At 37.7% G+C, this 16407-nt stretch overlaps 1 protein-coding gene across 2 annotated transcripts in view; it reads left to right on the top strand.

Annotated features, from left to right (window-relative positions):
• Nucleotides 1-16407, top strand: part of LOC110092005 (solute carrier family 40 member 1) — an 86067-nt gene that overhangs the window by 27101 nt on the left and 42559 nt on the right. For both annotated transcript variants that reach the window (XM_020816346.2, XM_028698251.1), the window contains exons 5-7: nucleotides 1225-1695; nucleotides 4878-5049; nucleotides 5781-5918. In XM_020816346.2, the coding sequence (XP_020672005.1) occupies nucleotides 1225-1695; nucleotides 4878-5049; nucleotides 5781-5918 (781 nt within the window). The remainder of the gene's footprint in view (nucleotides 1-1224; nucleotides 1696-4877; nucleotides 5050-5780; nucleotides 5919-16407) is intronic.

Here is a 16407-nt window from a genome sequence, read left to right as displayed (position 1 = left end):
AAAAATTCCAAAATCCCAAAAATATTTAAAATTGAAATAAATCCATCAACGCAGTTAAAGCAAAATCCATTCGCCCTCCGCAACAGTTTGTCGAGGCGGACAAATTCAAATTTACTCTAGCTCACAAAGAGCCAAATGCCTAGTCAAAAATATTACTAGGATCCATTCTCAAACAATCTCTTGCCAGTAAGGACGTGGTACGTGTCCTCTAACCGGCAGTTTCGCCGCCAAATGGCACTGCAGGTAAACGGTTATGACCCGGGGCCCTCTGAACCGAGTGGTTTTGCCGCCAAATGGCACCACAGATAGCGGTTATGGCCAGAGCCAATACGCTCCTTAATGGCGTTAAATCCTTGAGATATGAATCAATAGGATATGATCGATAGGGCACAAAGCCCTCTGTTAGCTAAGGTGGATTTAAATTTGTCCCCTTAGACAAACATTCAACCCCGGTCTATAAGGTTCCCTTGGACGAAGCAACCCATGGCTGCCGACAAGGATCCTTCTGTCAGGTTGGGTCGACTACCTCCTCTGACTAAGTAGACCAGGGACCACGATGGCCCGGGATGACGGAACCATGGGATCTTGATCGGGTCCATCATCCATTCCCCCACCATCAGCTTTAAGTGCAGGATGGTGAAATTTCTACTTTAAATATCAAATTCTCCAAATTCCCAAATCCAAATCCAGTTCTCAAATACCCAAATCAAAATCCAATTTCCAAATCCAATTTCTACCAATATCTAAATCCATTGCTGCTACTATATGCCAGATGCACGTATTTCTATACGTATCTGATTGACGACTAGCCTTAATCGAAAGTTCTCTCTCGTGATCGAGAGGGGTAATTAACTATAGGGGCTTGCGCCTATAGGAAACCAGAACTCAGATCATAAAATCCTCACAAAATGAGGGCGAAATCTCTGGGTAGTGTCTTATCTACAAACCCATCTGCCTTCCAAAATTTACCTCGGAACTTAGTTCGTTAAAACTCCCTCGCCGAATAAGAAAAGCGAGTGGAGACCGAGGCCGAATTTTCGGAGCCCACAAACATGCAAAGGCTGTTATATGGAATATTGTTGGATAACTTATTCATTTTTTTGAATTCCTTTCTGTCATGGCAAGCAGATTTTAATTCAAAATCAATAGTCCTTTATTCAGACGATACTGATATCATTTGGTTGCTTAATGTTTCAAAAACTTCGTTTTTCCATTGGATCTCAGGGTAGTTGTTATTTCCAACGGGCAACCTCCTGAAGTTCTTGTAAGAATGAACTCCATCATCAGAAGGATTGATTTAATATGCAAACTTTTTGCACCAGTTTTGACGGGCTTCATCATAAGCTTCGTATCATTGGTAGCATCGGCAGTGATTCTAGCATTGTGGAATATTTTATCAGTATGGTTAGAGTATTGGCTTTGGATAACTGTGTACAATGGCTTTCCTGCTCTAAGTGAAAACAGGCAAAGCAGAAAAATAGAAGTCTTTTCAAATGATTCTTTAGGAGCTCGAATATTGGAATTGACTAACATTTCTAAAGAAGGAACCCTGGAACAAGAAAGGACTAATTGGAAAAGGAAAATCACTGAACGCTTGTCAAAGCTACTTAGCTTCGATGCCTGGATTGTTTATTTTAATCAAGATGTTGTGCTTCCAGGAGTAGCTTTGGCTTTGCTTTATTTCAGTGTCTTAAGGTTGGTTTCCTCCATCTTCCTTGGCTTTACCAACCTTTCAATATCTTTTACAATACTAGTTCCGTTTGTTTATTCAACAAGATTCACTTTTTTATTTAACCCTTGAAAGCGTCCTCAAAATTTAATAATACCACAAAAAATTACATTCGCACTTTTCTTTTATTTTAATCAAACATGTTCTGAGTAGAATGTCTAAACCTTGGAATATTCATTGAAATGTGTCTTGGTTGAACCATAGAGATTTGGAAATTCGTTTTGCAGAATGTGTTAGACAGGTTCTTGAGTTGTTATAGATCATCTTAATGTGTTGGATCCCTACTAAAATTAAACGATGCAATATGTGCGCAAATGAATTTTAGAAGTTTGTTGTTCCAAAGACTACCAATTAAAAGAACTTGTCATCTTTTGATACAAACCAGAAAATACCAAAAAAATTATGTCAAAAGATAATTTAATGGTGGTAAAAAAAATCATTGAGCGATTAAAACCACCAAAAATGTGTGTCAATTAAAATGCACACTACAAAGGGTAATCTAATGGTAACATATGTGACCATATTCAAACATGCTTGTAAATAACAATATTGAATTATATGTAAGTAAAGAGAACAAGGAATGTAATCAGAAAAAAAAAAAAAAAAAAATTAGCCCTTCTGCCAATTGAAGGATATGACCTCTCTTAGAGATTTGTAGCCACTAGGGGTGGAAATAAGTTGAGTCAAGTCAAGTATTGACACTATCGAGCTCGGCTCGTTAGTAAGAAAGTCGGCTTGAACTCAAGCTCAATAGGCAAGCTCGAACTCCAGCTCGTCTCACTGTATACGAGCTCAATCTGGCTCGCGAGCCTCGCTAGGGTTCGAGTCTAGCAGTCGTCCGCCTTTGCGTCCGATTCTTGTAGTCCTCACGGGCTCGTCGTCGAGCGCGTTTGAGTCCTGCAGTTCCCCCTCGGGCTTAGTGCGGTCCGATTGTCTTCTGCGGGTCCTCCTCGAGCCCATAAATGAGATCACTTGTCTCTCTCACTTCTCGAGTCGTCCGCCAATCCGCTCGATTTTAGGTGGGATTTAATTTTTTTTTTTTGATTCATTTTCACTAATATTCAAATTTATTAAATGAAAAAATTATTTAAAATTATTAATAGTGATTCGAGCCGGGTCGCGAGCCGAGCTTTACCAAGCTCAAACTCGAGCTTGTTTAATAAAGATGCTCGAGTTTGAGCTCGAGTCGACGGGTTTGAGCTCAAGCTCGACTCGTGAGCTCAATAAGCTCGGCTTGCGAGCCTATAAATGAGTCGAGCTCGAGCCGGCTCTCGAGTCAGCTCGGCTCACATACACCCTTAATAGCCACATGTGCATTGTTATGATGCACCGACACTTATCCTCAAAGAGGCGTGCAGTGTCCGACACATATCCGACACGACACATGTCAGACACCCCTCTAACACTTGTTGGACACGCCAAAAATATGTCCAATAAAAAGAATATCAAATACAATTTTTATTTATTTAAACTATAAAATCTAAATTTTTATTTCCTATCCACATCACCAAATCAATCTCCCGTGCTTAATACCCCATTCATCAAATATTCTCATTTTCAATTCTATTTGGTGGGCACGACTTTGGTTTCATAATAATATCAGATGTCATATCAACATCGAAGTTTTTGTCGTTACAACATCGAAGCATGATGTCGTGCCAACATCGATATTTTAAAACTATTTTGACATCAAAGTTTGACATTGTCTTGAAATTGATGCTCGACACTAGCAATTTCTCCACCGTAACTTGACAACTTATTTTTGTTCGACGTCATCTTAACATCAACAACCAACATCCTCTCAAAATTGACGACAGACGTCCTCTTGACATCTGCACTCGATACTTACTACATAATACTAATGCTTGAATCTCGGCATTGTCATTTCCTCTCTCAATGCCTGATATACGACATGAGATCTTGATTCTTGACATCCTTATATTAATTATTTTAAACATAAATTCTAGTTAAATGACTAATTATTTCTAAATTATTTTTAATATTATACTTACTCAATTTTTATACACTATGTTTAAAATATAAAAATTATAATAATGTGTACAACATGTGTCCGAGTCCTATATTTTCAATGACGTGTCCCCATGTCTATGTTGTGGCATATCCATGTCTGTGCATCATAGGTGCATTGCAATGGAAAGTACAAACATCCATTCAAGCACACAATATTGAATAGAAGAGGGAAGCTTATTAAGCTAAAATTTTTTCTTCACGCCTTAAAATTATTTTATTTATAAGCTTCAAAATAAAACTTGAAATCCAAAGTCCGAGTTGCCTCTTATGTTCACTTATTATTGGTATATGTTCAAGTTTCGGTTCTCAGCATAGTCGGTAACTTCCAGTCTATAGGGTAAACACGCAAATCACTATAGGATCCAAAATTCCGATAGTGATTGTAAGTCACCACAAGAGCCACCAAGATTGCAAGTTTCTATGGGAGCCAGAAATTCCAAGTCAGTAAGTCACTGCAAGAGCCGTTACTACCTTACAAGGACCATGAACGGATGTTGCGGTAGGGATTGAACACTTCTACAAGAATGAAAGCTATAGCCATTACTACTGATCATGAAGTCTTAAAAAACCTGATCTCTTTTATTAGCAGCCAAATTAACTAGCTTCAATAAAACTTGTCCATGAGATCATAAAATCAACAACATCCCGTACCGACACATCCACTTAAACCAAACCAAACCAAAGGTGCAGCAGACTAAGGATATCATAATAAAAGAGAAAACATGTTCTCATAGGCACGCCAGTATAGACATATTTAAACACTTAAAATTGAAAACATGCTACAAAATTAAATAGCAATCAAATAATGAAACTAAACTAAACTTGTTTATCATTTATTTGCTACACATTCTTGATGAGTATAAACTTGCAAATTTCCATCAAATTTGCCTAACTTAGACAAATTCGACTCACCTTAACAAATTTAGCATTTGATATTATCATGTAGATCAGGACATAAATATTTTTGTTTTTGGTAATGTTATATATATATATATATATATATACATAAACCTATGCTACTGGATAATGTTCTCATGAAATTTCTCATATGGCCAAAATCAGCCAAATTGTCTATGGGAAAAACAAATGATAATTATGCGTTTGTTTGTCTTGCCAGTTTTGGGACACTAATGACAGCGACATTGGAGTGGAAAGGCATTCCGGCCTATGTAATTGGCATAGCACGGGGGATTAGTGCCATTATAGGAATAATGGCAACCGTTGTTTATCCAATAGTGCATTCTCGAATTTCAACACTACGGACTGGACTATGGTCTATATGGACTCAGGTAACTCTTCTATGTATGTTATTGGCTATCGCTCTCATAACCCTGTTTAGATGGAAAGTGAAAAAGAATCATTTGATATCTTTGAGCTCTTCAAGATATGAAAGGCCAAAATTTGACTGAAAAATTAAAGCTTGAGCAACTCTTATCACCACGTTTTATGTATTATGTGTTCTTTCTTCTCTTGTCTTATGTTTTTGCGGGATATTTGTAGTTTTGGTGAAATATTTTTTCACATATATTTAATATTTTTTTAATTTTCTAAAGGTTTAGCTAACTAATTGTTGGTTTAAGGAAGCTGTGCATGGTGATTATTTTGAATTCTTATTTTCTAATGCTTGAAAAAATCAATTGCTTCTACATTTATATTTTTAAAGCATGCTAAAATTCCCTGATTGATGTTTTTAGGAAATCCAAAATCTTTATTATCTGTTCCTTAAAACTTCTTGTTGGAAAGATTCTTTAGAACACTTTTCCAGTGACTTGTGAAAAACCAAAAATGGGAGATCAATATTTGTGCTGCATGTATTGAGTTGCATAATCTAATAGGAAAACATAGATGGTTGGTATCCTTTACTCGTAGAAGAAAACAAATTGGTCATTGTGTCAAATTTAGTAAATTAGCGTCCTTTGGTTTATGTTGTAGCCAGGATTACATGACCTTGCTATTGTATTTTCTCTTATTTTTCAACTCATGGAGAAGAAAAATGTGGTGATTGATGCTTTTGCTTCAGTGGTGTTTCCTTTTAGCATGTTTGGCGTCCATTTGGATAAACAACAGCATTACTTCAGCATGGATGCTGATGGGTGGAGTTGCTGCATCACGGCTTGGATTGTGGATGTTTGATCTAGGTGTCATGCAACTGATGCAGGTATTATACTAATCATATGGTGATAGTATTATGTCTTATATGCCTATTCCTCATTCTCAGTCCTTCTTATTTAATATAAGTTCAAATTTACTGCATGATTTTCTAACAATATAAAATGAAACGTGAAAGGAGAAGTGTTCTGTCTTGTAGCCATGTTTATTATTTTGCTCTAATAATATATGGTGATAGTATTATGTCGTGTAGCCATGTTTATTATTTTGCTCTAATAACATGCTTTGGATCCTATTAAACATGTCAGTTGATTGTTGGATTCCTGTCCCACTAATATTGTTCTTGTCATGCCCCAAAATGTTCTGGTCATGCCTTACTGGAATTTATCTGAATGATGCGACAGATCATACAAATTAATTGATTCTATATTTATTAATTTTTCTCTGCTAATGTGATTTCAACCCAATCCAAAATCACATGTGGTAGTTGTCTGATACGCTTTGGAGACAAAAATAACAAACCCACAATGGAAAAATTATAGAAATACGAATATAGGTGGCTGATTTTTTATTATAACTTCAATAAGAAAGCAAGATACATGTGATCTACAATTCGAGGGGTAGATCAGCTCTTTCAAACCACCTAGATGCTGCTAGGAAGCACTCGTGAAAAGACAACTCCAATAACTCTCCAATCAAATTATGCATAAAACAAAATAAACCATAAACTTAGCCTTAAATAAGCTTCTCCTACTTCCCTCCTAAATCAACTCCTTTTCCTAATATATTTCCCTCTGCAATTTGAATTTCAATTAGGAAATCATTCCTAATTAATCCCTTCCTAATCAGCCCCCCTTTCCTAATATATTTTCCTCTTCAATTTGATTTTCAATTAGGAAATCCTTTATAATTAATCTCTTCCTTAATTCCTCTTCCCAGATAATGAATTAACGTTTTAGGGAGCTGCTGCTAAATAATATGATAGGACTCCCATGTGGCCTTGTGCTTTGGTAGGTCCTTCCTGATCAACACTTCTTTGCTTCCTGTTACTCCCTTTTGCACTCCTTTGACCTCCAATGGTTCTAATAACATCTCCATGTTGTCCGTCAAGGTCGGGGGAAGTGAAGAAGATGGATTGTGCTCTCCTATCACTCCTCGCAACTAGGACACATGAAATACCGGATGGATGGCTAATGATGGCGGTAACTGTAGGCGATATGCCACGACCCTAATGAGCTCCGCTATCTTGTATGGACCAAAATATTGGGGCAATAACTTATCATTCAATCTCCTTGCCAAAGTTTTCTATCTGTAAGGACGAAGCTTTAAGTAAAACCCGTCCCCCACCTCAAACTGAATGTCTCTCCTTTGAGCATCTGTCTTCCACTTCATAATTTGTTGAGCTCTCAACAAATGCCCCTTCAACTTCTCTTAGATCTCGTCTCTGTCCTCCAAGTACTGCTCTTTTGAAGCCACCGGTATGAAGCGAGGTGGATCTCTTCTGTATAACACTTCGAACGGTGTAGTTTGAGCTGCCGAATGATAGAAAGTGTTATACGAATACTCTGCCCAAGCCAACCATTTCACCCACAACTTTGGTGTATCTGACATCACTATAATTGACCACCTTTGTATGTTCGTTCGTCTGAGGATGATAAGCTGAGATCCTTTTCAAAATGGTGCACTGCATTTTGAACAATTCCTTTCAGAACTTGCTCAAAAAAATCTTGTCTCGATCCGATTCAATCAATTCCAGGATCCCATGTAGTCTTACTACCCCCTCATGAAAACCATGGATATTGTTACTGTTGTGTAAGGTTGGCGAAGGAGAATAAAATGAGCATATTTACTTAACCGATCTAGTACCACCAGTATTATAGTGTATTTTTTTGACTTTAGCAGTCCTTCAATGAAGCCCATGATCACATACTCACACACCTTTTCTAACAAAGCTAGCGGTTGGAGGAGCTCTCCTGGAGACATAGCTAGATACTTATACCTCTGGCTTATATCACAGCTAGCCACATCTTCTCGACATCCTTTTACATACCCTCCCAATACTATTCTGCAGAGATCTGGCGATATGTCTTTTTAGCCCCTGAATGCCAGCCAATGGCCGTCCAATGAAACTCCTAAAGCAAGCAGAGAATGTAAGAAGAGGTATTTGGAAGCACAAAACGCCCATAATGAAGCAACTTTTGTTCCAGCACTGAATATACCAGATGGCTGTCCTTATTTTTTGCCAACTCCTCCCTAATTTTTCTCAACCCTGTATCCTGTTCATTCGCTCTCCTTAGTGCTTCCCAATCAACCACCAAGGGCACATACAATGCGATCATTTGTGGTTCCCTCACGCACCTGGATAAACCATATGCTGTTTTATTTTCAAATCCAAGTTGGTACAGAGTCTCGAAGTCATATTCCAATAATTTGGAAAGCCACCTTTGATGCTCCTCAATGACTATTCTTTGCTCCAACAAGTACTTCAAACTCCTCTGTTCAATTTTGACGACGAAATGTCTTCCCAATAAATAAGGCTGTCATTTTTTAATGGCCAACATGATTTCCATAAACTCCCTCTCATGGATCGACATGAGCCTTGCCATGGACGTCAACACCTGACTAAAATAGGCAATTGGTCTCTAGTTCTGCATGAGCACTGCTCCAAACCCAAAACGCGAGGCATCTATCTCAACTAGAAAGGGCTGGCTAAAATCTGGAAGAGCTATTACTAGCATAATGGTTATAGCCTTCTTCAACACCTCAAAAGCTGGGATGGCTGACTGTCCCCAGTTGAAGTTACCCTTCTTGAGCTGTTCCGTATCTTTTAAAAAAATTTTGGTAATAGCCAATGAGTCCCAAGAATCCTCTTAGCTCCTTTAAAGTCTTAGTCACGGGCCATCTAAGCATGGCCTCGATCTTACTCTAGTCAGCTACCACTCCCTCTTGAGATATCACATACCCTAAATACTCCACTTTGGATTGGGCGAAAGAACAATTCTTCTTATTGAAAAATAAAGAGGGATCTCTTAAAGTGAACAACACAACTCCCAAATGCTCTAAGTGATCTCCCTCAGATGGAAAGGTGGCCGGTGTATTAGTGAGGCCAAAAGATATCACCAAGAACTCATAGTGTCCCTTGTGTGTTCGAAAAGCTATCTTGTGGGTGTCGCCTGGTCACATTCTGGTCGGTGGTATATGGATTTCAAGTCGATCTTGGAGAATAACACACATCTAATAACTCATTAATGACTGATATGCGAAACTTTTCTGGTATAATTTCCTTGTTCACGGCACGATAGTCTACACAAAACCTTTAGCTTCGATCATTCTTTTTCACCAACATTACAGGACTAGAGAAAGGGCTTATACTGGGCTTATTAATTTCATCTTGAAGCATCTTCCTAATCAATCTCTCAATTTCATCATTCTGGATCTAAGGGTAGCGATATGACTAGACACTAATGGAAAAGACTCCATCCTTCAGAATGATAGAGTGCTCGTGCTCCCGAGGGGGTGGAAATCCTTGGGGAAGCTGAAATATCTCCCTGAACTACTAAAGAAGTGGTTGGACCATGTCTGGAATGTCCTCTTTATCCTTTGTCTCTCCTCTCTCCAAACTCTGGAGCTCAATCAAGAATGCCCTCCTTCCCCTTGTTGGGCACGAACTAGGGTTTTCAGAGAAACCATGGCTATTTCATAAGTTGGGATGTCCCTTAATTACTGTTGACCTATACTAAACCAAAAAAAAAGTTGCAGTTTATGACCTCTAATATGAGATTTTGATGATCACATATAATGTTGATTGAATTGTATTATTCTTCATTAAATATTTTGAATGTTACTCTCGTCTGTGAGTACTAACATTTCAGGGAGATCATATACTGCTCAAGACAACAAAAGACTCGAGACTGGGTAGAATAGGATGTGAAGGAGTCTGTAACATATTGTATTTTTTATTTTTTTTGTTTCTTGAGTCTGGCCATAAAAAGTGTATACAAACTGAGTAACCACGCACACACATATGGAGAGTTTTTTTTTAAAGGAAAAAAATTATTTTTTTCTGTAGATCGTACTGTACAATTTTAAATAATACTGTACAAAACACTATGGCTCAACAGCTATCTTCTGTGAACTAATTGTATTGTACAATAATCATCATACTGTACGATTCGTTTTCAATTTGAAACCTTAGCTGCCAGATTAATTTAAGCGTATTTTTAAATCGTTGAATTTTGAACTAATCGTACTGCACGAATATTTGAATACTTACTAAAATTAACCCTTATGATTAGTCAATTAAATCAAGGCTTAATTAATGATTGATGATCGTACTGTACGCCCCGGTTCGTACCGTACGATGAACCAAGGTTATTTTTGGCCATCCCGAAGATCGTACCGGACGAAACCTTGATTTTTAAACTAATCATACTATACAATGTATACATCGTACCGGATGACCTGAATATTTTACCACATTGTACTGTATGAGTTGGATCATACCATACGATGAATATAGATGAATTTTGGTTGTCCTAGCGTTCCTTCTGGACGAATAGAAGAAGTTTACCTCATCGTACTGGACGACATTTGTATCGTACTGTACGTTGTATTTGAGAATTGTTGCCTATTCGTACTCCTTCGTACCATGACGAAAGCTATTTTGAACTGATCGTATTTTACCATCTGCGATCGTACTATACGAACAGAAATGAGTAAATTGAAATTCTTGGGGTTTCTTAGAGCCTGATATTTAAGTAATGCTTTTGTCTTTTGAAGAAAGAGAGGAACGTGACAAAGGAGGGGAACTCTTGAGAGGGAGCTTCTTGAAGGGATTTAGGGCTTGCGAGAGGAAGGAGAAGGTGAGTTTGTGAGGGAGGAGTATGAGGGGATTACACGGTTGCTCCAAGCCTGCTGCACGCTTGCTCCTCCTGTGGCCTGGGTGAATCTTGTGGGAGCTCTCGAGGGGAAGAGCCTTCAAGGTCAATGTCCTCAAAGGTCCTCTGCCTTTTCCAGGAGGGAGAAAAATGAGGTCCATTGCTATCATCAGGAGGGTGACATAGCGTCTGACACTCCGCCACCGGAGAAGGTGAAAGTGAGTTTGTATAAAGGCTTCTCTGCTTTGGTGTGGGGGCAGAAGGAGAATTGCTTTTGAGTAGTGCAATTCCCGGAGTTGAGGACTCCGGGGAGTGGACGTAGGTCAAGTGACCGAATCACTATAAATCTTTTGATGCGCTTTTTTCATTTACCGCATTTTATTTTGTTTTTGCATCTTATATCTGCTATAACTGCTTGGTAAGAATCTAATTTTAGAACTCTATTGTGTCATTTAAAATTTTATCACAACTATTGCAATCGTGTTTTAATCACTAGCTTTCGCTTCAAATTAGATAAGTTATTTTTTAAAAATTACAAAAAAAATAAAAACTCCTGTTTAGGCTTTGTTCTTTGTTTCAAAAATACCAATTCACCTCCCTCTTGGCACATCTCGTAGTTTCAATTGAAATCAGAGCGGGATTTCAAAAATAGTTGTTGACTTATTAAAAAAAAATTATAAAAAAAATAGAGAGAAACCAAAACATCTCTTTGTTGCCTATGCCGGCCCCACCTCACGACAGATATCGCCAAACGACACAATGATTGTTCCCATAACTACCATTCGACAAAGCAATCAAATAAAAAGAACGAAGGAATTCAGAAGGAAGATTATTACGCTCGATCGCTTTGCTCCTTCGACTCCAACATTGTTGTTCGACTTCGTTGCTTCGTAGGAGGTGTCTAGGGTTCTCCCTTCTTCTCTTTTCGTCGTTGCTGTTCGACTCAGTTGTTTCGCCAGAGGTGCGGAGATTACACCTTCGTTCCGCAAGAGGAGAAAGGAGGGAGGGTCCGCCAATCATCTTCTCCTTTAGTCATTGCTGTTCGGCTTGTTTCCTTCGCAGTAGGTGCGGAGATCGCACGAGTTGCTTCCTCGACTCGTTCATTGCTGTCCGACTTCGGCCCCCTTCATTGTTGTTTGACTTTGTTGCTTTGCAGGAGGTATAGAGATTATATGAGTGGTTCCTTTGGCTCCTTTGTTACTGTTCGACTGTTTTCCTTCGACGACTACTCTTGCCGAACCCAATCATACCTAATTGGACTCCTCTCTCCCTCTCTTCTTATGATATAATATATATTATGTATATTATATCATATAATATTATATACATATATAATAAAAATGAAATAAAATGAATAAAATAAAAGGAGAAAAAGATTTTCAAGCTGGTGTTGAAGACCTCACGTCGTTGACCTTAGGTTCGGCCGAGATGGTTTTAATCCGAAGACCATATGCTGTCGACCTTAGGTCTGGGTAGGAAGATTTCTAATTCGAAGAGGTAGGAAGATTTCTAATTCGAAGACCATACGCCGTCAATTTTTAATCCGGGTATGATGGTTTTAAATTTGAAAACCTCGGGCCGTCGTATCTTAGATCCGATCTGGATGGTTTTAATTCGAAGGCCCTACTTCGTTGACCTTAGGTCCAGGTAGGAGGAAATTTTGGCAAGTGCCGTCCCGATTTCTCCCTTGGTGGAGAGGTGACGTGACGTTGGGAGGCTGTCGAAATTTTCTTAAAAATCTAGAAGGAAATTCAATTTGAATGTTGATTCAACTAAAATATTAAAATTGACTTTTAAATATTAATTAACTAATTTATTTAATTAATATTTAATAATAATTAACTGATTAAGATTAATCAAAATAATTGACTAATTGAGATCTTTAAAATCTCCTATATCGTCAAATGCGTGAGAGTGGAGAACCTCCAAACACTCATTCTCCTCTTGTCCTTCTAAATCTAAATATTTACTTCATTTAAAGACCTTTGCAATCATCATTAGGAGAATGCTTATTTGAATCGTTACGAAGAGCTAATTACCAAAAATTTCATTAAGAACAAAGGGGCGAGCATATTCTTCCAATGCTTTTATCCTACTTCTCATCATTCTCTCAAATGTTATCCCGCATGAATGAGAGCTGCTTGGATGTTATCATTTCATTCCGAAGACTATTTTGAAAAGCCTCGAATATCTTTAAATGAGATTGTTTTAAACGTCTCTGAATGAGATCTTTCTTTAAAAGATTCCAACATAGGTATTGTTGGGTAGGAGACTTTGAATTATTATGGCTAGGGGTGTCAATTTCGGGTCACGGGTTGGGTTCAAGTCGAATCCGAAATTGACCAGGGTTCAAACGACCCCTTATCCCCTCACCCCAGCCACAGCTCACCCACCTAGCCACCGGCCTCAACTTCCTTCCCCTCCCTCCAAAATTTAAATCTTTGTTTGATACTTTCCATAAATAAATGCTCTTGATTTGGGAAGATCCAATTTCAAAATTCAAATATTTTGAATTTGAAATTTTCTTTCCTTATTTTAGGGAAGTTTCTAAATATAAACCCATTTGAATTTTAAATTCATGAGGAATTAATTGAAACATTTCCGAATTCCTAAACCAAAATTAGGAAACTTTCAATCCCTCCCCTTTATTCCCTCCTAGACCTTTAATGTCGCCGGTCCCCTTAGGATTTGTTTTGGAATCCTTTCCCAAAACCCAATTTTCCTCTTTAGAATATTTCCAAATTCTCACCCCCCACACTTGGCCGAAATTTCCAAGCCTCCTCCTACTTGATTTCTTTCCCTAAGTAAACTTCTCTTTGTGGTAAGAAATAAAGCTCCTTCCCTTCTCAATCCTGCCGCCCCTCCTTCCCCTTTCTCTTCCTCAATTAATCTCAATCAGAGATATTGTTGGAGGATTCGTTCCCAAGTTATTTTCCCTCCACCTACCCATTCAAAATCTGAAGTCAAAACTCTTGCACCTTGTTCTTCTCCCCTTGCCCGACCACCCCTCTCTTGCCTTCTCCTACTCCAATTCTTGAGGGAAACTTCTTTTTCTCAAAGGATTCTTCAAGGAAAGCACAGGATCACTACATTCAACACTTCGATGCTTGGAAGAGACTTCTTCCGTTCCAGTTGAACCTTCAAGAGGAGCTACAACGAACTTCGTCACCCCCTCGCCTACTTGTTTCCAGGTTTGATAAGGGTGAACTTCTTCCCCTTTCTATTTACTTTTCTAATCCCCCAAATCTTGTAGGTGATGGAGATTCACAAGGAGCTGAGCTTCACCTTTGCCTAAGCTTAGTAAACATAGGATTTTGTTTCGCCATTGTCAAAGCTTAGTAAACGTAGGATTGAGTGCACTTTATTTGCTCATAATCTTATTGTTAGATTAGGGATTTTTTTGAAGGTTATTCTATTTGCATGAATTGATTTTCAATATTGTTTTGATAATCCAAGTACTTAGCGTGCAACTTAGCCTAAATGGAAGTGACCGCTCTTATGTTTTATTTGTTCGTTTAATATGCTAATAGTTCTAATCTCAATTGCTCTTACCAATAAATCGTGCAAATTCTTTTACATTCATTTTAAGCATTTAGTCCTACATCAGACTATGAAGATATGTGGATAATTATTCCTCAATATCCTCCACCCATCTTGAGAAAGCTCATGGAGAGAAATATCTTTTTCGTGCAAACAAATAAACGAGCTTGTTATTTAAGAGAATTATGGCATAACGAGCATGCACAAAAACCTATTTTCCATGGTTTGTCTACAATATAGGGGCTTGGATATGCTCGACAATTATGTCTCACACGAGCAGCATCCTACAATTATCTTGAATATCCTCGACGTCCACGTCTTACGTATGCAACCTCCAACAACATAATAAACAAGGAGAAGGGACCACTAGAACTCGAAAATCAAGCTGAATATCTAATAGTAGATCTGAAAGAAGCTCCAAAGGAATTCAAAGAAGGTGGTTAGACTACTATGGATAAACTCAAGGAGATAAATTTGGGTACCGAAGAAAATCCAAAGTCAACCTTTATTAGTGTGAATCTTCCACAATAAAGCAGAGGAGTTAAAAAAGTTACTTCTCAAATACAAAGACTGTGTCGCATGGAACTACAATGAAATGCTTTGATTATCACTGGAGGTGGCAGTGCATAAACTCTTCATCGATACCAGGATACCGCCTGTCAAGCAAGCATCTAGGCGAATGCGACTTAAAATTGAAGAACAAGTTATTGTTGAAATCAAGAAGCTTATTGAAGTTGATTTTATCCGAGAAGAGAAGTACGATGATTGGATCACCAATATTATTCTAGTATAGAAAAAGAACGGGCAAATTCATATCTGTATAGAATACCAAGATTTGAATAAAGTATGCCCAAATGATAATTTCCCATTGCCCAATGCATAACTTATGGTTGATAACACATCGATTCATGACATATTCATATTCATGGATGGATCATCAGGCTAGAATCAGATCAAAATGAATTCAGAGGATGAAAAACTTACCTCATTCCGTACTCCCGTCGGTATATATTGTTACAAGGTGATGCCATTCGGCTTGAAAAATGTTGGAGCAATCTACAAAAGGGCGATAACTCGAATCTTCGATGATCTAATTCATTAACATGTTGAATGTTATGTTGATGATTTGGTTGTAAAAAACAAAGTTTAACATGAGCATGCAAATAATCTTAAGATTATATTTGAAATAATTCGAAAATTCAATTTAAAAATGAATCCATTAAAGTGTACTTCGGTGTTACATTCGGAAAATTTCTTGAATTTATTGTGCATCATAGAGGAATCGAAATAGACCCCTCTAAAATTAAGGCAATGGTGGAAATGCCACCTCCAAAAACTTTAATACAACTTCGTTCAATCCAGGGTAGATTAACGTATATTCGGAGGTTTATATCTAACCTTTTAGGTGGATGTAAACCATTCGCACGCCTAATGAAGAAAATTATATCTTTTATATGGGATGAAGTATGTCAGGAGGCATTTGATAGCATAAAACAATATTTGTTACACCCTCTAATATTTGTTACTCTTGTTTGTGAGTACTAACATTGATCTTCGCCACCCAAAAACTCTGGCATTATATATTATATCATAAAATCACTTTAATATCTAAAGTGGATATATTAAAATTTTTAATGACTAGACACACTCTCACTGGTCGTCTAGCTAAAAGGGCTGTCTTGCTGATGCAATTTGACATAACATATATGCCATAAAAAACAGTGAAAGGATAAGCTCTAGCTGATTTTCTAGCAGTCCATCCTTTACTTGCAGATTCTCCACTCAATGATGAATTGCTAAATGAGCAATCACTTGAAGTGAAAGATGGAGAAAATTTGCAAGAATGAGAACACTATTTCGATGGTGCTTCATTAATAAAACCAGTTAAGCCTCCTGAATTTTTGACAATTCAAGTGGGTATCAGCTTTATATTCATTACATCACAAAAAGGAATACTTCGATATTCTTACAGCTTAACAAAGTCTCGCACTAATAATTAGGCTGAATATGAAGCCTTAATAGCAGACATTGAGTTAGCGATTAATATGAAAATTGAGAAAATTCATATATATGGAGATTCTTAACTCATATTCAAACAAATAATAGGTGATTTCAAAATCA

This window comes from Dendrobium catenatum, unplaced genomic scaffold (assembly GCF_001605985.2).
Source record: "Dendrobium catenatum unplaced genomic scaffold, ASM160598v2 fragScaff_scaffold_1058, whole genome shotgun sequence".
NCBI classification, from domain to species: Eukaryota; Viridiplantae; Streptophyta; class Magnoliopsida; order Asparagales; family Orchidaceae; genus Dendrobium; species Dendrobium catenatum.
Note: the sequence above shows the minus strand (reverse complement) of the source record. Positions and strands in the feature narration are given on the sequence as shown.